Source organism: Carcharodon carcharias, chromosome 12, assembly GCF_017639515.1.
Source record: "Carcharodon carcharias isolate sCarCar2 chromosome 12, sCarCar2.pri, whole genome shotgun sequence".
In the NCBI taxonomy this organism is placed as follows: Eukaryota; Metazoa; Chordata; class Chondrichthyes; order Lamniformes; family Lamnidae; genus Carcharodon; species Carcharodon carcharias.
The window spans coordinates 131,298,691-131,320,828 of NC_054478.1; the positions used below are offsets into that span (position 1 = coordinate 131,298,691).

General features: G+C 47.8%; 1 protein-coding gene across 1 annotated transcript in view; it reads right to left on the minus strand.

Moving 5' to 3' along the window:
* The window catches only part of LOC121285094 (melanoregulin-like), a 166,832-nt gene that overhangs the window by 123,980 nt on the left and 20,714 nt on the right, over positions 1 to 22,138 (minus strand). The window contains 2 exon segments of the mRNA XM_041201226.1: positions 15,335 to 15,425; positions 21,095 to 21,257. Of these exon segments, the coding sequence (XP_041057160.1) occupies positions 15,335 to 15,425; positions 21,095 to 21,257 (254 nt within the window).

Consider the following 22,138-nt stretch of genomic DNA (forward strand, 5'->3'; position numbering starts at 1 on the left):
CACCTATCTCTGGCCTTATATCCAGCTTCACCTGCCCCACCCCCTTTAAACAGTATATATTTCATCTCATTTTTACTTCTCTTTAGTTCTGAAGAAGAGTCATACGGACTCAAAACATTTGCTCTGTCTTTCTCTGCAGAAATGCTGTGGAGAGCATCCCACTGCTGAGTTTTTCCAGCAATTTTTGTTTTTGTTTCAAAAATCTATCAATCTCAGTTTTGAAAAGTTTAATTGATCTGGCCTAAAAAACATTTTGAGGGAGAGAGATCCAGAGAGTTCTAGATCTCTAAAAGGTTTAGCTCTAATTTTCAGGTAATGCCACATGTTCGTGACTCCCCAGCCAGAAGAATTAGCTTCTCTCGATTTTACATTGAATTGTGAATTTCGGCACCCAGTTTTTCAGTGCTAAGGGTGTCATTTTGTCTTCAAAATGGCCTCAGTGGTGCGGGTGCACACTTCTGGTGTTAGCTGTGCCAGTCACCATTTTGGTGAGAGTATTAGATCACAATACAGGGACTGCCTGTTGGAAAGATGCAGAGTAGAGAGATCGTGACACCTATCAGTGCGTAATGCTGATTTGATGCCAGTGCTTCCATTTTGGAGCTTAACTTAAAGGGTAAGAGAGAGGCAAAAGTGGGCATTGGGGTAAGAGAGAGGCAAAAGTGGGCATTGGGGTAAGAGAGAGGCAAAAGTGGGCATTGGGGTAAGAGAGAGGCAAAAGTGGGCATTGGGGTAAGAGAGAGGCAAAAGTGGGCATTGGGGTAAGAGAGAGGCAAAAGTGGGCATTGGGGTAAGAGAGAGGCAAAAGTGGGCATTGGGGTAAGAGAGAGGCAAAAGTGGGCATTGGGGTAAGAGAGAGGCAAAAGTGGGCATTGGGGTAAGAGAGAGGCAAAAGTGGGCATTGGGGTAAGAGAGAGGCAAAAGTGGGCATTGGGGTAAGAGAGAGGCAAAAGTGGGCATTGGGGTAAGAGAGAGGCAAAAGTGGGCATTGGGGTAAGAGAGAGGCAAAAGTGGGCATTGGGGTAAGAGAGAGGCAAAAGTGGGCATTGGGGTAAGAGAGAGGCAAAAGTGGGCATTGGGGTAAGAGAGAGGCAAAAGTGGGCATTGGGGTAAGAGAGAGGCAAAAGTGGGCATTGGGGTAAGAGAGAGGCAAAAGTGGGCATTGGGGTAAGAGAGAGGCAAAAGTGGGCATTGGGGTAAGAGAGAGGCAAAAGTGGGCATTGGGGTAAGAGAGAGGCAAAAGTGGGCATTGGGGTAAGAGAGAGGCAAAAGTGGGCATTGGGGTAAGAGAGAGGCAAAAGTGGGCATTGGGGTAAGAGAGAGGCAAAAGTGGGCATTGGGCCGCTGGAAAATGACGCTGGAGAAGTAGTAATGGGGAACAAAGAAATGGCGGAGGAACTGAATAGGTACTTTGTGTCAGTCTTCACAGTGGAAGATACAAGTAACATCCCCAAAGTTCAAGAGAGTCAGGGGGCAGAGGTGAGTATGGTGGCCATTACCAAGGAGGAGGTGCTAGGAAAACTGAAACGTCTGAAGGTGGATAAATCACCTGGACCAGATGGATTACACCCCAGAGTTCTGAAGGTGATAGCTGAAGAAATAGTGGAGGCATTAGTGGTGATCTTTCAGGAAACACTGGAGTCAGGGAGGGTCCCAGAGGACTGGAAAATCACTAATGTAACCCCCCTGTTTAAGGAGGGAGTGAGGCAAAAGACGGGAAATTACAGGCCAATTAGCCTGACCTCGGTCATTGGTAAGATTTTAGAGTCCATTATTAAGGATGAGATTTCAGAATACTTGGAAGTGCACGGTATAATCAGGCAAAGTCAGCATGGTTTCATCAAGGGGAGATCATGCCTGACAACTCTGTTAGAATTCTTTGAGGAGGTAATGAGTAGGTTAGACAAAGTAGAGCCAATGGATGTTATCTACTTGGACTTCCAGAAGGCCTTTGACAAAGTGCCGCAGAGGAGGCTGCTCAATAAGATAAGAGCCCATGGTGTTAGAGGCAAGGTACTAGCATGGATAGAAGATTGGCTGTCTGGCAGGAGGCAGAGAGTGGGGATAAGGGGGTCTTTCTCAGGATGGCGGCTGGTGACTAGTGGAGTTCCGCAGGGGTCAATGTTGGGAGCACAACTTTTCACTTTATACATTAATGATCTCGATGAAGGAACTGAGGGCATAAGTTTGCAGATGATACAAAGATAGGTGGAGGGACAGGGAGTATTGAGGAGGTGGGGAGGCTGCAGAAGGATTTGGACAGGTTAGGAGAATGGGCAAAGAAGTGGCTGATGGAATACAACATGGGGAAGTGTGAGGTCATGCACTTTGGTAGGAAGAATAGAGGCATAAGCTATTTTCTAAATGGGGAGAGAATTCAGAAATCTGGAGTGCAAAGGGACTTGGGAGTCCTAGTCCAGGATTCTCTTAAGGTTAACTTGCAGGTTGATGCGGTAGTTAGGAAGGCAAATGCAATGTTGGCTTTTATTTCGAGAGGACTAGAATATAAAAGCAGGGATGTGCTGCTGAGGCTTTATAAGGCTCTGGTCAGACCACATTTAGAATATTGTGAGCAATTTTGGGCCCCATATCTCAGGAAGGATGTGCTGGTCCTGGAGAGGGTCCAGAGGAGGTTCACAAGAACGATCCCAGGAATGAAAGGCTTAACATATGAGGAACGTTTGAGGATTCTGGGTCTATACTCGATGGAGTTTAGAAGGATGAGGGGGGATCTGATTGAAACTTACAGAATACTGAAAGGCCTGGATAGAGTGGACGTAGGGAAGATGTTTCCATTAGTAGGAGAGACTAGGACTTGAGGGCACAGCCTCAGAGTAAAGGGAAGACCTTTTAGAACAGAGATGAGGAGAAACTTCTTTAGCCAAGGAGTGGTGAATCTATGGAATTCATTGCCACAGAAGGCTGTGGAGGCCAGGTCATTAAGTGTATTTAAGACCAAGATAGATAGGTTCTTGACTGGTAAGGGGATCAAAGGTTATGGGGAGAAGGCGGGAGAATGGGGTTGAGAAACTTATCAGCCATGATTGAATGACGGAGCAGACTCGTTGGGCCAAATGGCCTAATTTCTGCTCCTATGTCTTATGGTCTTATGGTCTAACATTTAGGTGACTCCCTTTCCTTACCTCACACAGCTAAACACACCTTCAGCAGCAGGAAGGACCCTCCACCAATCCTTTTTAAAGGGATCATCGACTACTTACAGGCTAGTTGCTGATTGATTTCTACTGCTGGTGCTGAGTTTCTAGAAGTGTTTGATGGTCTTTAGAGTTGTTTCAAGTTGCTAAAATCTCCTGACTACAAGGATTCTGCACAAACCATTTATTCCCATACATGGGTACAGCAGTAAGCATTCCCTTTGGACTACAGCATGACAGGGTGAGTGAGCAGAGGTAACACAGAGCAGGACAAGCTGCTGGAAGAAGGAGGAGGAGGAAGGGGAGAAGGGCTCTTAGCAGGAGGCCACATCCATCTAGACAGTTCAGGGAATAATTCACCTACCTGAACCTCAGTAAGGAACAACGTATGAGATACTTGCACTTCACTAAGGGCATACTTACTGATATCTGCTACCAGTTGCACCCTCAGAGCAGGGCAAGGATGACATCGCCAGTGTCTATGAAAGTGACTGTGGCCATGAACGTTTATGTGTCTGGTCCCACCAGACTGGAGCTGACAATATTTACAACATCTTGCAGTTTGTCATCCATTTACATAAGGGCGGTAGGTCATTGGCACTCTGTGAATACATTTCACCCTCTCTTTCCAAAGAGAAGCAGGTGGCGTGAGCATGTGACTTCATAAGGATAGCAAGAGTTACCATGTTCAGGGTGCTATTGAATGCATACATAATCGCTCTGCATGTCAACTCTAAGAAGTAACCCAACCAAAAGCGAATACACTCCCTCAATGGCCGACTGGTGGGCAGCCATACACAGTGTATCATGCAGGTCAATGACCAACAGCCTGGCAGCAGTCATGATGCCTTCAGTCTGCAGCAGTCCACTGTCCTCAATGTTGGGGGGGGAGGGGGGCTGCTTTTACATTGTGCATATCCACCAGCCTTCTTCTATAGGCTGCCCCATTGAGGGGCTCATCTGAGTCCTCTGCAGCAGAACCCATGTGTGAACTCGCCCTCAGGGGAGCTGGCAGCTGTATCACCCTTATACCCTGTCCTGGCCATCAGTCATTCACGCCTGGTGTGACACCACACCCAGATCCCTTCTCTAAGCTATCCTCTAAAGTATACATAACTAAGCTAGTGGCTGCAAGTATAAGAGAGAGTGACAGTCTTTCTTCATCTTAGTCTCTCCTCCCTCTTGTATCTCTGTCTGGCCAGGTGGTGGTTCTTGGGTATCTGAAAGGAGAAAGGCGCAAGGGACAGGGTTGTGGAGAGGCCAGGGAAGAAAATAAGAAGTGTCTGCTTACACCGTCTGCAGCTTGTAAATCAGAAGAGATTGTGGGATGAGGGGGAAAGTGGGGACTGGAATATGAGAGGAAGGTTGGGTGTGAGGATACCGTCAGCTTTGATGGTTTCACCGTGGCCTCGGGCTACTGCCTCAGCAATGGCCACTCCGAAAACTTCATCAGGATGAGGACATGCAGCCGAGCCTTTCCCCCCGCTGGTTAGCACCCGCTACTTTTGGTGTTGCATCACCTTGTGCTGCAAGAGAGGGAAGTGTATCAGTGAGTACAATGTGTCTGGACGATGTATCTGTCATGGTTGAATAGCTGGCAGTGTACGCTAGTTGTGAGGTATGACTGTGAGTCTTACGGCAGAGGGTGAGATGAAGCTACGAATGTTAGGCACGAGTCCTGATTGATAGTGTGTTGTTAGGTATGTGATGGGTGTGTGGTGCATTGAGGACTGTCTGAGGATCGTGGTGCAGTTAGTGGGATATGGCATTTGAAGATGTATTCACTGACCTTGAGCACTCCTGTGAGGTCATTGAATTTCTTGCGGCACTACAATGGGGGGTTGACTCTTGGCAACGCCTGTCACAACAATCAGTCCCACTCCTTTCACAGTTTGGCTGGAGTGTCTCCTGGCCCCTTGTGGATACTGTATGTCACTCGTCCTCTGCACTTCCATAACCAAGGCTACTAGTGCAGCATCAGAAAATCTTGGAACCCATTTTCTCTTTTGGTTCTGCCTTTCCCAGGCCAGAATCAGTTGCAGAATAACTTCCAGCTCCTGCTCCGGCCACAATGCACCTCCACTTCAAGAGGGACACTGGTTTTAAGCAGCGCAGTCTAGTTTTAACTTGTGCTGGTCTCTCATGATTTTGCATGCCCCTTCTTAGGTGTGCAAGTCAAGAGCACTCTTAGCTCTGGCTAGAATCATCTGAATTAGCAGGCAACATGAAGTTTACCTGCTGCCAACTGTAGTGGTTAATCGCACACCATGAGCCTGCTATCGAATGATGCAGCGAAGAGTTCACTGCACAGAAATCAGCCGTTCAGCCAAGCTGGTCAGTGCCAGTGTCTATGCTCCATATAAGCCCCCTCCCATCCCTCTTGACCTAACCCTATCATACCACCATCTATTCATTTCTCTCCCGTGTTTATCTAGCTTCCTCTTAAATGCATCTATGCAATTGCTCCATCTGGTAGCAACACACACATTCTCATCACTCTGAATAAAGAAGTTTCTCCTGAATTCCCTATTGCATTTATTACTGGCCATCTTCTATTTATGGCCTTTCATTTTTGACTCTCCCCTGACAAGTGGCAATATTTTTTGTAGGTCTACCCTATCTTTCTTTATCTTAAATCGATCAGGTCACCCATCAGTCATCTACTTTTCAGAGAAAAGGATCCCAGCCTGTTCAACCTTTCCAACTAGTTATAACGTCTCTATTCTGGTCTCATCTTTGTGATTGTTTTTTTTTGCATTTTTGCTTGCACCTCTACAGCTTTATCATAATCTAAACACCAGAATTGTTCACATTCCACTTCAAGTGTGGCCTAACCAAGGTTCTATGCAAGTTCAATATAACATCCCTGCTTTACAATTCCATTCCCGTGTTTGGTTTGCTATTTTAAAAATGCACTTGTTAATCTGCCTTGTTATTTTTAGTGACTTGATTGTCTGTACCCCTCCTTTGTCCGAACAATACCTATCAATTTGATGTTGCCTGCAAAGTTTGAAACAGTGCTTCAGATTCCAGAGTCCCACTCATTTAGAAAAATGGTGAACAGCAGTGGTCCCAGCACAGATCCTTGATGAATACCATTTCCTACCTTCAGCCAATCTGAAGGTGGAATCATCCCAGATTTGCACTGAGTGCGGTAGTGGGCAGGAGAAAGAATGTTTTACCCACCGGATGCAATGGCGGCTTTTCACGCTGTATCGTCCCAATCCCACCTCATTAATCATGCATTCCCGGGAAACACACTGTTTCACTGGCAGGTGGACTCTCATTCGCTTGCCACCCCATCACCTCGCCACTACATCATGCCGGGAGCCATGTTTAAAGTGCAGCCATACGCACACTTCTCAGTGCTTCCAGCCCAGGACTGCTGCACAGAAGACATGACCCCGAAAGACGAGAAGACTGCAGCCCCCTGATTCAGTGACACGTCCCTGGAATGCCTTTTGGATGCGGTGGAGGCCCACCATGATGTCCTCTACCCCTGCTCTGGGCGAAGGCCAGCATGCAAGGTGACAAATCCAGCATGGGAGGCGGTGGCAGTGGTGGTCGGCACCACCCAGTACCAAAAGGGGATGAGTGATCTCCATTCTGCCAGGGTAAGTCACTCTTCTCATCACTCTCAACTCATACACTCACAAACCCATCACACTTCCACAGGGGCCACACATCTCAAGGGACAATAGCACTAAATCTCACACACACTCTCACATTTCCATCAGGCTCATATCCTCTGGAGCTCATGTCCTCATCCCGTCCATGGCTCCACACAAACATTCCATGCAGGGTCATGTGTCCTGCTCACACTCTCTCCATCTGTTTTTATGCAGGAGAAGCCTGCTCACATCAGCAGGGAGAGGTCCTAGACCAGGGGTGGAGTGGCCCACATTAGGCCCCTCATTCACTTTGAGAAGTGTGCAATCGTGCTGACTGGTAAGGATGTGGACCGTGCCTGCTGTGACGGTAAGGGTGGTGATGATTACCCACCTAAGGATCCTGCACCACATCATCCCCCTCTCAACACAACTGTGTGCGCTCTCCCTCCTGCTTTTGACTCTGCTGCCCTGCACCAATTATCTCTACTTTGGTTCACAAGGAGCTTTGCAAAGCGACTGACACCCTCAGCCAGCCAGTCCCTCAGCTCCACCCAGGTCCTCACCTCCAGCCAAGAGGCCACCTCCTCCATTGAAGGGCTGGAAATAAGCAGCGTGCAAGACCCATCACAGTGCTTACCCTCACCCTCCACCAGTGCAGAGACACACACCTCGGTGGGACCTAGATCTAGAGCAGGCTCAGGTTCACAATCTGGTGGTCACCACATGGACATATGTCTGCAGTAGGAGGAAGCAGGATCAGCTAAGCTCCCTTCCACTCGGGGGACTGCTGGGCAAAAGGCATCTGTGAGGTCCGAATCAGATGACGAGCTTCTGAATTCGGCCTTCAACTCATCCTGGAGAGTCAGCAGAAGGCAGGAGAACATCACACAGAGCTGTTGGAAGCCCTCAACAGAGTGGCAGGCGAGTCGGAGGAGTGTGTCTGCCTGCTCTCTGATGAAGTGGAACCCACATTTGTACGCATGGAGGTCTCCATCGGATGGGTGGTAGACACAATGGAGACCCTGGTCCAGCAGAACGCCAGGTTGCACACAGAACTGCGCTCCTTCACGGTAACCATGGCTGACTTGTTGCAGTGACAACACAAGGGAAATGGGGCACCTTGACGTTCCTCCCGGTGCCCCTTCCCCTCAAGGAGTCAGGTCAGGGCCCTTGGGCACCAGAAGTGAGGAGGAGCAGCAGCTGGACACTCCTGGAATCTCAGAGCCTCTGCTCCCCCTCTGAGTCCCCTTTGCCCATGACCCTCTCAACCTCATTCTCTGTCACCGTGGAGGGGGCAGCTGGCCCACAGGAGGACAGCCAAAGCAAGTGGGACCCGCAAGGCCTCAGCTCTCCAGAGGACCCACGCCGAAGTCATCAGAGGCAACAGGGCCAACCATGGCATAGACTGTCTCCACCCCTGCTACAGATGTCAGGGCAGCGCCTAAAAGTGTTAGGTCTAGAAAAGTTAAGAAATTTTGATCATCTTTGGTTGCCCAGGTGATCACATTTTGTCACTTTATAATCTGAAAATATTTTCTCTTTCACCGAATAATGTGTAATGGTGTCTTTCAGTTTCATTGACAATCCACCCATTGTATCCGCACCCCCTTCCCCCCTCCACTAGCAGTTCAGCTGCACGCAGCTGGACCATGAATGATTCAGGAAGAGGAAGTTTGTGTGTGGCAGGGTCTTTCCAAGCCTTGTGCAAGCATCTCCCACGGACATGGAGCCTTCCTGTATCACACTTATCTCAATGTCCTGAGCATTTTCAATGCTGCCTGTTGGAGTTCAGTTGTCTATCTGAGCTGACCTGCATCTCCCCCCAACCCACTGATCACATTCCCATGCAGCACCTGTTCCCACCCAACACGAGGCTACTCTCACTTTCAGATTTAGAAGCGTGGTGTGTGCAATTTGTCTTTTGCTCCTCCGTCCTTTCCCCCATCACTGTCAACCCCACTGGTATCACCTTCCACCTCCCCACCGTCACCGACCAGCTACAACCCCTTTCTTTCATGGATGTCCAGGTGGACGTGTACATTCCCTACCTTCCCAAAATGCCCACCCCCATCCACATTCACCTCCCCAACCTCCTCATTCCCAACCCCAGGATCCGTGTCTGCCTCTGGGTTCCCACCAACCACTCCCGCCATTCCTTCTACCAATACCATTGCACCCTCACCCTCCCACCCTACTGCCTTTCTCTGCCCTCTGTCATTCTCACTATTCCCTCCTACCATGCCCACCCTCATCTTGCTCTCCAGGAGACAGTCATCGACTCCACAGGCACCTTCCTTGTACAGTCGCCTGGACATCATGCCCCCGCTTACTCCTTCTGTCCCCAGATTCCTTTCTCCCCCTGGACTCCTTCTTCATTCTCTTACTCCTTCCTCCCCTGCTCCAAACTCCTCCCCCTCTCCGAGCTCCTTCCCTTACACCTTCCTCCCCAGTTGCCGCATTCTCCCATTATACCATCCTCCTCCCGTATTCTCTCCCCCCTCTCAACCTTAACCCCCGACGCCTTCATTCCCCCACAACCTCACCCCCAACACCTTTGTTGCCCCTCTCCCAACCTTATCCCTAACACCTTCATTCCCCCCACTCCTAACTTCACACCCCGACATCTTTGTCCCCCGCCTCCCGGCCTCGACCCCCCGCCCCCCCCCCCCCACCTCCCCACCGCCCCCCACCCCCAACACACCTTTTTCTCCCCATCAGACCTACACCTTCCCCTCCACTCCCTCAGCGATCATCCATAGCAGGCCACAGCCAAGTCCTGAAGCAGACCTTCAGCAGTGACCATCCACCTTCTGTGAGCTGCTTCATGGTGGAGCCACGTCCATATAAACCCACCCAGCATGCCATGTATGTGTTCCTCCAGGGCTCAGTAACTGTAGGGCTCCAGCACCTTCTGCTCCCCAGATGTCCACGATATAAGCATGGCCCTAACGGTAAGTCCTGACTTCTGCACGTCACACTTGTCAAGACGTGTTCTGCAGCGCTGTGCTTTCCTGCCAATGTGGGTGGTAAATTTGACGTGGTGAGGGGGGGGGATGATCCCAGCGAGCTGGGCTTATAATGATATGCAGATGTATTAAAATGAAGCTCATGCGGCAGCAGGGAAGACGGCCCACCACTGAAAGGCGGAGCAGCCGATTGCAAACTGGTTTCACGACAGCGTGAAACCAATTTTTGGCCTTCCTGCCATATTGTCCACTCACACCCACCGTGACGCCCAACGCCAGCGGGCACGGAAAATTCTGCCCTGAGTAACTGGCCTTAAACTCTCCTCTCTGATTGCTGTTGTGTGAGCCCGCTTGCTATCTAATCTGTGACTTTTCCCCTGACTTCATAAGTTCCGACCTTAGTCATGAGTCTATCATGTGGCCTTTCCAAAATACAAATATATGTGCCCTATTGAATCCCATAATCACTGTAAACATCTTAATTAGATCAGCCCTTAATCTTCAGTGCGTGAAGGAATGCAAGTCTCGTCTTTCAACATGACTTCATAATTTAACCTTTTAAGCCCCAGTGTAACGCTGGTGAATATGCACTGCCCCCACTTCCTGAGGTGTAATGCAGAGAGCTCAGTGCGATCCTCCAGATGGGATCTAACCAGCCTTAATATAACTGTAGTGTAACCTTCACCTCCTTTCTGCTTCACCCCTCCAAGCTAAAGTCTAACACTCCCCGAGCAAGGAAATCTAAAAGAGGCTCATAAGACCATCAGCTTTTCCCATCGAAGAGCAAACTCAGTATCACCATGGCAACATGAGGTCACATAAGAACATAAGAAATAGGAACAGGAGTAGACCATTCAGCCCCTCGAGCCTGCTCTGCCATTCACTAAGACCATGGCTGATCATGCGTTTCAATTTCCACATTTCCATCTAACCCCGATAACCCTTGCCGAACAAGAATCTATCTATCTCTGTCTTTAAAATATTCAATGACCCCGTCTCCACCACCTTCTGAGGCAGAGTTCCAAAGTCGCACAACTCTCTGAGAGAGAAAAAATTCTCCTCATCTCTCTGCACCTTAGAATTATTCAGCCAGTCTCCATTGTACCAAAGTGAACAACTTCATATTTCCCACATTAAACTCCATCTGCCAGATCTTTGCCCTCATGTTCTCTTCACAACATACTTTCCTACCTATCATTGTGTCATCTGCAAATTTAGCTACCATGTCTTCACTCCCCTCATCTAAGTAAATTGTAAAAAGTTGAGGCCCTAGTACGGACCTCTGTGGGACTTTACTCATCACATCCTGCCAATCAGAAAAAGACCCATTTATGAATACAATCTGGTTTCTGCCAGCCAGCCAATCTTCTATCCATGCTAATATGTTACCCCCTGTACCATGCGCTTTTATTTTCTGTAATAATCTTTGATGTGGCACCTTAACAAATGCCTTCTGGAAATCCAAGTATAGAACGTCTACAGGCTCCCCTTTATCTACTGCACATGTTACTCCTTCAAAAAACTTCAATAAATTGGTTAAACATGATTTTCCTTTCACAAAACCAAGCTGACTCTTCCCTATTGCCTTGAGCTCTTCTAAGTGCCCAGCTGTAACCTCCTTAATGATCGATCCTGATAACTTCCCCATGACAGATGTCAAGCTAACTGGCCTATAGTTTCCTGTTTACTGCCTCCCTCCTTTCTTGAATAGAGGGGTTATATTTGCTACTTTCCAATCTGACAGAATCTTTCCAGAATCTAGCAAATTTTGGAAAATTAACATCAGCGAATCAACTACCTCATTAGCCACCTCTTTTAAGACCCTAGGATGTAATCCATCTGGACCCAGAGACTTGCCAGCCTGCAACTCCATAAATTTGCTCAGTACCATTTCCCTGGTGATTTCAATTTCACCAAATTCCTTTCTCCCATTCACCTCCTGATTTGCAGCTATTACTGGAATGTTTTTGTATCCTCTGTAGTGAACACAGAAGCAAAATATTTGTTCATTTCTTCCGCCATTTCCTTATTATTTACTATTAACTCCCCACTGTCACTCTCTAGAGGACCAACACTTTTTTTACTTACTCTTTTCCTTTTTAAACACCTGTAGAAATTCTTGCTATCTGTTTTTACATTTCTAGCTAGCTTATTCACATACTCTAATTTCTTTCTCCTGATTAACCTTTCAGTCATTCTCTGCCATTCTTTATATTCTATACATTTATCTGTCCTGCCACTCACCTTTGCAGAGTTGTATGTTTTTTCCTTAAGTTTGATGCTTTCCTTAACATATTTAGTTAACCACAGATGGTGGTCCTCCCCTTAGAATTTTTCTTTGTAGTAGGAATATACCTACTCTGAATACTCTGAAATATCCCCTTAAATGTCTGCCACTGCATCTCTATTGATCTATCCTCTAGCCTAGTTTCCCAGTTACTTCAGCTAGTTCAGCTTCCATTCCCACATAGTTGCCCTTATTTAAGTTTAAGATACTAGTCTTAGTCCCGCTTATCTCCCTTTCAAACTGGATGTAAAATTCAATCATATTGTGGCTGCTGCTGCCTAGGGGTGCCTTCACTCTGAGGTCGTTAATTAATCCTGTCGCGTTACGTAGTACCAAGTCTAATATAACCTGCTGTCTGGTTGGTTCCAGAACATGCTGCTCTAAAAAACTATCTTGAAAATATTCTAAGAACTTTTCATCCAGGCCACTGCTGCCAATCTGATTTTTCCAGTTTGTGTAGATTTAAATCACCCATGATTATTGCCGTCCCTTTATCACAAGCACCCAATATTTTCTCTTGAATACTTTGTCCTGCACTGTGGCTACTGTTAGGGGGCCTGTAGACCTCTCACACTAATGGCTACTATTCCTCATCTCCACCCAAACCGATTCTACATCCTGATCTTCTAATCCAAGGTCATTTCTCTATTCCACCAATGCCCTCTTTGATTAACAGTGCTACCCCTCCACTTTTACCAATCTCCCTATTCTTCTAGAATGTCATGTACCCTTCAATACTAAGGACCCAGCCTTTGTCACCCTGCAGCCAGGTCTCCGTAACTGCTATCAGATCATGCTTATTTACTTCAATGAGGGCCATCAATTCATTTATTTTGTTATGAATGCTATGTGCATTCAGACAGAGAGCCTTTAGTTTTGTCTTTTTGTTACCTTTGTAACAGTTAGTCTTGACTGTTGATGAGTTATAAGGTTTTTTCTCTCTGCCCACTCCTGTCATTCTCTGGCCTTCATTTCTCATATTACTATTTTGCTCTACTGTCTTGACCCTACAACTTGAATTGCTACATCTACCCAAAATTGATCCCTCTTGTTTAGTTTACAGTCCTCTCTACTTTCCTAGTTATGCTACTTTTGAAGACAATCGTCCCAGGATGGTTCAGGTGTAAATCCTCTCAATGGTACAGCCCCCACTTACCCAATACTTATGCCAGTGCCCTACAAACCGAAACCCACTTCTCCAGCCTTTGAGCCATGCATTTGTCTCTCTAATCTTATTTGACCTATGCCAATTTGCACATGGCTCAGGTAATAATCCAGAGATTATTACCTTTGAGGTTCTGCTTCATAGTTTGGTACCTAGCTCCTCATACTGATTTTGCAGAACATCTTTAATAGTTCTACCTATGTCATTGGTACCTATATGGATCATGACAACTGGATCCTCCCCCTCACACTGCAAGCTCATCTCCACTGACAGATAAGGTTATATGCTTCTTAACGATAAAATATATTGTCATGCTCTTTAATCCTGTGTCTCTGCTCTCCTCACACTCTTTAATCCTGTGTCTCCACTCTCCTCATGCTCTTTAATCCTGTGTCTCTGTTCTCCTCATACTCTTTAATCTTGTGTCTCCACTCTCTTCACACTCTTTAATCCTGTGTCTTTGCTCTCCTCACACTCTTTAATCCTGTGTCTTTGCTCTCCTCACACTCTTTAATCCTGTGTCTTTGCTCTCCTCACACTCTTTAATCCTGTGTCTCCACTCTCCTCATGCTCTTCAATCCTGTGTCTCCGATCTCCTCACACCCTTTAATCCTGTGTCTTTGCTCTCCTCACACCCTTTAATCCTGAGTCTCCGCTCTCCTCACACTCTTTAATCCTGTGTCTTTGCTCTCCTCACACCCTTTAATCCTGTGTCTCCACTCTCCTCACACTCTTTTATCCTGTACCATGATGTGAAGCGGCAGATGTGTTTTAAAACGATGAGGCATTCGGCCGGTTGAGTTTCCACTGATTTGTAACCACTGGTCTGAGCGGGTTGGTAACTAAACGGTGTCAATTTAAAATCGCGGAAGGAAGCTGATCCAACAATTCTTTTAAAAGCGGATATGGGGAGATAATTTGAAATCAAAAGTTTAAAAAGCATGATGGGGAAATATCAGGTGAATGGGACCGGGACCCAGTGGAGAGCTCTTTCAGGAAGATGATGGGCTGAATGGTCTCCTGCACTGCCAAATACCAATCCCTGTTTTTATTTGCAGCAGCCAGGAGATATCTGAAGATGATCTTTCTGAAGATGTAGGGTAAGGGCTACTGGAACATCTTGGTCTCCTCATTTCCTCACCACACACTGGACGATCATTCTTTGCCAGTTCTGAAGGATACCAGGAATGGAATGCTGGTGCCACCAGTGCTCACTACTCACGGTGGCACACCTAAAATCATCTTCACGCCAATGAAACTGCTGTTATCACAAGGATGCATGGATTGGTTTTGTAGCGTAATGATACAGGCCATGCTTCCTCTGGGAATGACGTGAATGCAGAAGGCTGAGCTGCAATACCGATCAGGCACTGTATGGGGGAGCAGGATCCGCCAGTGTGGGTCTTTTTGTTTTCTATCTGTGGAAAGTGGAGCTTGGGGGCGGGGGAGGGGGTGTCTGGATGATGAATGCTAATAAGTCGTTCAACCAATGGAGGGATGGGATTATAACAGCTGATCCCAATCTGCGTGCTGGACTCCGGACTGATCCACACTAAATACTACGTTAATTGGATGCAATGTGCTGTACAGGCCAGGAGGGCCTCAGCTTTGATTCTACCAAGAGGTGGCAGTGCCTCTGTTAAATTCACCACCCCAAACCCCCTGGTCATGCCCCAGTTACTCAGTGTTTCCACTCGGCAAGATGAGAATAGGTTTGGGTTGGGTTGGGCTGTGGTGCCCCCCACAACCACCAACACTCACCCCCCCTTCCCCTCCCCCACAATGGTGGACCTACCCACTGAAACCCGCTGTTCAGGCTCCCACATGAAAGGTGGGCTTTGGGGCTCAGGTAAGGTCCAGGGATGGTTTATGGAGGTCACAGAATGAGCTTCAGCGAGGGTCGGCAGAGGAAGAGAGGGAAGGAACGGAAAGCAGAGTGAAGACTAAAGAGAAAGCAGTGGGGTTGGGGTTGGGGACGTGTGGGAACATTGTAATTGAGGAAGAGCCCAGAGGCAGGCCTGAGGTGGGCTTCATTTAGGTCAATGTCTCCATAGCAGGAGTGCAGCACAGTACAAGGTGAATGGGGCTTCAGCAGCCACTTATGGAATAACCCAACCACAGAGACTTATACACAGCACCAAGGGCCTTACCTAAATCTTCCAAGATCTGTTTCCAGTGGTTTCTCAGCTGTCACCGAGACTGCCGTAAAGTGTGTATGTCATAGTTAAGTTTCTGCCACTCCTGGTTAAGAGAAAATGGGAATGGTTAGCAACGACATAGCCATCCGTCCAGTGAATGAACTATCCTCCATTCGCCAGTAAGGAGAGGAATATCACCCCCTATGCTGAACAGACTGTTCTCGTTAGGTCATTGCCCCAGCTCAGAGTCAAATCAACTAAGAAATCACCTCAGAATAGTGCCATCAACCATGGAGAGCAGCATAGTCTCATCCAATCCCCGCACAATACCTAGGCCTGCACCTCCTCACTTCTCCAGTTTTCATGTCTCCCTTCACCTCTTCTGACAGCCACCTCATACCTCATCTGAGTCCAAGTGGCCATTGTCCATTTGTGAGTCTGGATGATGAGCATGGATGAGGCCAATCAACCATGGGTGCCATCACAGCCCAGCAGAATCCTCTCTTTATCCCACATCAAACACTTCCAAGAAGGAGGTGGGAAACGTCACTGGTAACCAGGAGTGGGAACCCTAAACCTCTCTCCACTCGGGGAAGGAGGTTAATCATAACACCCTAAACACTGAGACTGGGGAATGAGCTAAGGCCCACCTGGTCCAGTTAGTGCTCAGTGATACAGCAAGTAGTCAGTAGATGAACCAAGCCACCATTAGATTGAATTTAATATGGATTAGTGCACTATAATATAATTCACAATTGTTTACCAGAGGCATCTAATGGTGGAATTACATTGATGCCTTAGCTTAGATTACCCATGATCTAATTGAATGGCAGAAGAGGTTGGGGTTAAGTGGCCTCCTCCATTGTGACTAACAAAAATGGTGGATGGGGAAGGGGAACAAGATTGTTGGGGTGGAGGAGGGGGGGGGGCAGTGGTGCTTGGTAATCTGAACATCAATTCTAACCTAACGGTTTATTATCATAGATGGGAGAAAATGAGAAAGTGATTAGGGATAAAAGCAGGCAGTTATTTGCGGGTAACTCTTACATGTTATGATATTCCCCACTTTTAGGTGCCACTGAAGTTTAGGTCTAGACTTTGGTGTCAGGTGTGATGCAGTGGGTTGCACTCTTGTTTCTGCCCAGAAGGTTGTGTGTGTTCCAGTTACATGATGGATACTTGAGCATTAAATCTGGGCTGACGTTCCAGTGCAGTACTGAGACGGGAGCTGTATTGTTGTTGGTGCTGCCTTCCTGATGAATTGAAGCCCTACCCTCTCAGATGGATGCGGCACTGTTTGGAGAAGAGCACGAGACATCTCTCTGGTGCCCCTCAATCAATATCCACCTTTGAACCAACATCATTAAAACAGATCATCTGATCATTGTCACATTGCTGCTTGTGGGATCTTGTTATGCACAAATTATCAGCTGTGTTTCCTACAATATAACAGTAGCTATGTGTCAAAAAAATGCTCCATTTGGCTGGATCTGGGGATGTCCAGAAAAGAGCTACATAAATGCAATTTGTTTTTTTCTCTGCTTTTTTAGAGGTGTTTAAGAGGCAGCTTGATAAATACATGAACAGGATGGGAATAGAGGGATACGGACTCCGGAAGTGCAAAATGTTTTAGTTGACAGGCAACATGATCGGCGCAGGCTTGGAGGCCCGAAGGGCCTGTTTCTGTGCTGTACTTTTCTTTGTTCTTTGTTCTTTTAACTTGCCGCTTAGCAGATGGTGAAGGCTGTACACACTCAGCACTTGCCAAATTTATGAAACAGAACTGCACACAGATGCATTTTCTTAGGGACAGTTACATACCCTCGAGAAGCTGCATGTGACCCGTTGCAATGGAAACCAAATTCCTTAGCTCATGATTTCCCACCCGGTAATGGGGAAAAGTACTACACACTGAAACCAGCCTTTAAAAGGGAGTTATCCCTTCCTGTGATGGAAGTAGGAGGTTTGGAGAGAAGATTCCTGCTTTTTCCAGAACTTCTGTGCTTTTATTGCAGATTCCTACCCCCTAAGTGTCCTCCATACTTGTCCTTCTGATGGTTTTACAAATAGCAAACTGAAGACTTCATCTCCCATCTGATGCAGGTGGCTCAGCAGCACTCCTGCCCCAAGGTCAGAGGTTGTGGGTTCAAATCCCACTCCAGCAGCTTGTGCATGTATTCCAGGCTGAGTGCAGTAGTGAGTGAGTGCTGCACTGTCAGTGGTGCCATCTTTTGGATGAAACATTAAACTGAGGTTCTGTCCGCTCTCACAGGTGGATATATAAGATTGAATGGTGCTATTCCAAAGAAGAGCAGGCAAGTTCTCCACAGTATCCTGGGCAACATGTATCCCTCAATCAACATCACTAAAACAAATTACCTAGTCATTAGCACATTGCTGTTAGTGGGATCAGGCTGTGTGCAAACTGGCTGCCGAGTTGCATTAGTGACTATCCTTCAAAAGTACTTCATCCGATGTAAAGCACTTTAGGACGTCCTGGCTATGAACGGTGCTATATAAATGCAAGTGTTACTTTCTTTTTCACCAAGACCACCCATTCCCGTCCATGAAAATTTGCGAGCCCAGGGTCCAACATTCAAATCCTTATCCATAAGGGCGACCAGATTTTCAAAAGTCAAAAATGGGACACATTGAAAAGCCTTCAGAAGGCAGGGCTCTGAGATGATTGACATGTTGGGTGGCCAATGGTAGGAGTCTGTGGGAGGGGAAGTTGAAGGTAGGAAGTCATGTGAGGACATTTCCCGGAGTATGTCCAGCCAGAGTTGGGAATCTGACGAATATATCTGACCTAATTATTGAAGACAACAGTTACAACCTACACACTTTTGTTAGTGACCTTTCTGCCCCATTTTCTTAAAAAATCTGAACCAAGGCTGCATTTGTCACAAGATCTCAGAATCCTCTATTCCACTCAAATTTTTTACTGTGTAACACACAAATAACATGACCAATCTCAGTTAAAACTCTTGTTTATTTTCATTTGCAGATTGGGTTCTAAGAATAGGTATTTCCAGTAAGAAGCTGGATTTTAAAATAGCAAACGTACTTCAAGGGTGGGAGTTTTTGTTTGCACTGAGAGCCGCAAGAAGGAAAACAATCAATCTTTCAATGAGAAGTTCGACTGAATGTGCCACAGTTCAACCAAACTTGCCTGCCACCTTCCTCAGCACTGATTGGTGGTTTACCAATGGGTGCCATCCGACTACCTCATCAAGTAGGGTTTGCGGTTGGTGGACACTGCTGTCAATCTTCTGTCATCACCTTGAGCCTGACTCCCTCCCAGATCCCAGGTGGTCATGGGGTTCATTTATAGGTCATTGGAGCAAATTAACCCCGGTGTCTCCTTTAAATAAGTGCCTCTCCTACTGGCCTCCACCTCTCCCATGTTCTCCCAATCTGGTCTCCACCTCTCCCACGCTCTTCCCCGCTGGTCTCCGCCTCTCCCATGTTCTCTCAATCTGGTCTCCGCCTCTCCCAGACTCGCCCCCGCTGGTCTCCACCTCTCCCACACTCGCCCCCGCTGGTCTCCGCCTCTCCCACACTCGCCCCCGCTGGTCTCCGCCTCTCCCACTTTCGCCCCGGTCTCCGTCTCTCCCAGACTCGCCCCCGCTGGTCTCCGCCTCTCCCACGCTCTCCCCCGCTGGTCTCCGCCTCTCCCACGCTCGCCCCCGCTGGTCTCCGCCTCTCCCAGACTCGCCCCCGCTGGTCTCCGCCTCTCCCAGGCTCTCCCCCGCTGGTCTCCGCCTCTCCCACACTCGCCCCCGCTGGTCTCCGCCTCTCCCACTTTCGCCCCGGTCTCCGTCTCTCCCAGACTCGCCCCCGCTGGTCTCCGCCTCTCCCACGCTCTCCCCCGCTGGTCTCCGCCTCTCCCACGCTCGCCCCCGCTGGTCTCCGCCTCTCCCAGACTCGCCCCCGCTGGTCTCCGCCTCTCCCAGGCTCTCCCCCGCTGGTCTCCGCCTCTCCCACGCTCTCCCCCGCTGGTCTCCGCCTCTCCCAGACTCGCCTCTGCTGGTCTCCGCCTCTCCCACGCTCTCCCCCGCTGGTCTCCGCCTCTCCCACGCTCGCCCCCGCTGGTCTCCGCCTCTCCCACACTCGCCCCCGCTGGTCTCCGCCTCTCCCACACTCGCCCCCGCTGGTCTCCGCCTCTCCCACACTCGCCCCCGCTGGTCTCCGCCTCTCCCAGACTCGCCTCTGCTGGTCTCCGCCTCTCCCAGACTCACCCCTGTTGGTCTCCTCCATGGAATCCCTGTTTGGTCAATTGGAGCATTCTGACAGAGTGACCAATCAGGGCACTGAAAGGTGAAGCAACCAGGGCGGCAAAAAGTTGTTCTATTGAAAACCAGTCCGGTTCTGGCTTTGGATGCCGGTGCGAAGGATTTCCGTGCATTTGGGAGTGTCCCACAGCAGCTGCCTAATGGTCAGCACCCCAATTTGCAGGATGCAACTGGAAGGGTTCTTTCTGGGTTTGTTGACAGTAAATGGAATGTGAGATGAAGAGGGAGTGAAGAGAAGAGACGCTGATGCTGTGTGAAAAGGTGAAGTACTGACGGAGATCTCTGATATGGGTTATGAAAAGAGGGAAAAGCTGCAAACTGGAACATTGAGCAATTTGGAACAAATTGTTGGGACATTGAGACATTTAATGAAAAACTGGTAGTGTCCCGACAAAACTGAGGTGTTTGATCACCATTTCATCCATACCTCTGCCACCTCCCAGATGCCAGTATTCTAATGCCCTCTTTTCTAACCTCCCACTCTGCATTCAGCGCAAACGGCAGCTTTTGCCATATGCAGCCACCTCTATTCTTTCCTGCTCATCCATCACCCCAGCCTGACAGGCCCACAATGGCTCTCATGTCCCCTTCGCACACCGGAAGCCATTTTAGCTTTTGTCCAGCATGTAAAATGGGTTTATACGATATGACTACACATGAAACATCTCTCAATGGGAAGGAGTTACTACAGATCAAGCACACAAAACAGTTCATACTGCACATGAGCCTCCTCCCACTCTGATCAATTAAAATCACGGAAGCTGGTTACCTGGTCATTGTAGTTTGTGGGACCTTGTTGTTTGCAAACTGCTTACCATGTTTCCCAAAAATGACAACAGTGACTGCACTTCAAATGTGCCTGATTGGCTGTAAGGTGCTTCGCGACATCCTGAGGTTGTCAGCGGCGCTATGTAAACATAAGTCTTTCTTTCAGAAATACAACGTCCGTGTCTCTCGTTATTTGTTTCTATGTGTGATGGAGGGGGCATTGCATTTGATGCTGACATCTTTCACATCTTAGCTCCCCTTTCTACTTTCCTTTACACCATCATTCCTTTTGCCATTCAGTCTCCCCTGCCTTCCACACTATCACAGACCTGCCCTTGTGTCCTTTCCACTCCTCCTGTCTTCCCACCGGCCTCTGTAGTTCTTTAAAACCTGTTACGCCTTTAACATTTCCCAGTTCTGATGAAAGATCATCAGCCTGAACTGTTAATTCTGTTTCTCTCTGCACAAATGCATTTCCAATATTTTACGGCCATTTGTCCAATTGCTGGTTGTGGGATCTTGCTGTGCATAAATTGGCGGCTGTATTTCCTACATTACGACAGTGCCTACATTGTAAAAACACCTCATTGGCTGTAAAGCGCTTCAGGATGTTGGGTGTGACAATAACATTCACATACTGAGGTCTGCTAATAATTTATGACTGGCTGTCATTTCCTTTTTTACTCCAGGGTTAGTGTAGCACACGTACCTCTGAATCTTTGTCTGCTAGCTTTCTTTTTGTAAGCAGATTAAACAGTTCCCAATCATCATCTGATTTTGTGTGAGATGAGTCACGTGGAGAACTCCATAAGTTCCTTTCATGGTCGCTGGTACTTGCCAGTGTGTTGTACACTATCTTCTTTCTGTCATACCTGTGTGTAAAAAAAATATGCACCTTGTGAGAGGACTCCGGAAGAACAGCTCTCATCATGTTCTAGTGTACCTTCTGCACATAAGTAACATTAGTGGTGGTGTGTGGAAGGTGTCCTGATGGAGTAACTGCAACATTCTCCAAACCAGATAATAAGGGCTAATATTCCCGAACCCTCCTCCTGTGGGCAGGCACCTCATTTGCCACCAGCTCTATCAGATTATGGGATCACTGCTTGGGATTTTCCCTCCATATAATTCATGACCTGCCTCTTCTTTCTTGTCCGTTACTTGGTCTCTCTCATTGTGCCACATTGAGAGATAGGTTTGCCTTACAACTGGCCCACAGCCCCTTCCATACCCATGACCTCTACCATCTAGGAGGACAAGGGCAGCAGACACATGGGAACACCACCGCCTGCAAGTTCCCCTCCAAGCCACTCATACATCACTGTTCCTTCACTATGACTGGGTCAAAAAACCTGGAATTCATTCCCTAACAGCACTGTGGGTGTACCTACACCACATGGACTGCAATAGTTCAAGAAGGCAGCTCACCACCACCTTCTCAAGAGCAACTAGGGATGGGAAATAAATGCTGGCCTATCCAGCGATGCCCACATCCCGTGAAATAATTTTTTAAAAGCCCATTTGATCTAATTCTCACAAAATACCATCACCTGATGTCTTCCCATTTGGCCAGCTATTTGTTTCTTAAATGAGACACTTGCCCTAGCCTCAACCACCTTCCCAACACCAACTGACCTCCCTTCAGCATGGAGAAACACATCAAAACATCCATTCTAAATCAGACCATTGCTATCCCAAACCTGTCCCCTCTTGTCTTTCTGCCCTGGGACATTTGAATGTATTGCTTCATGCT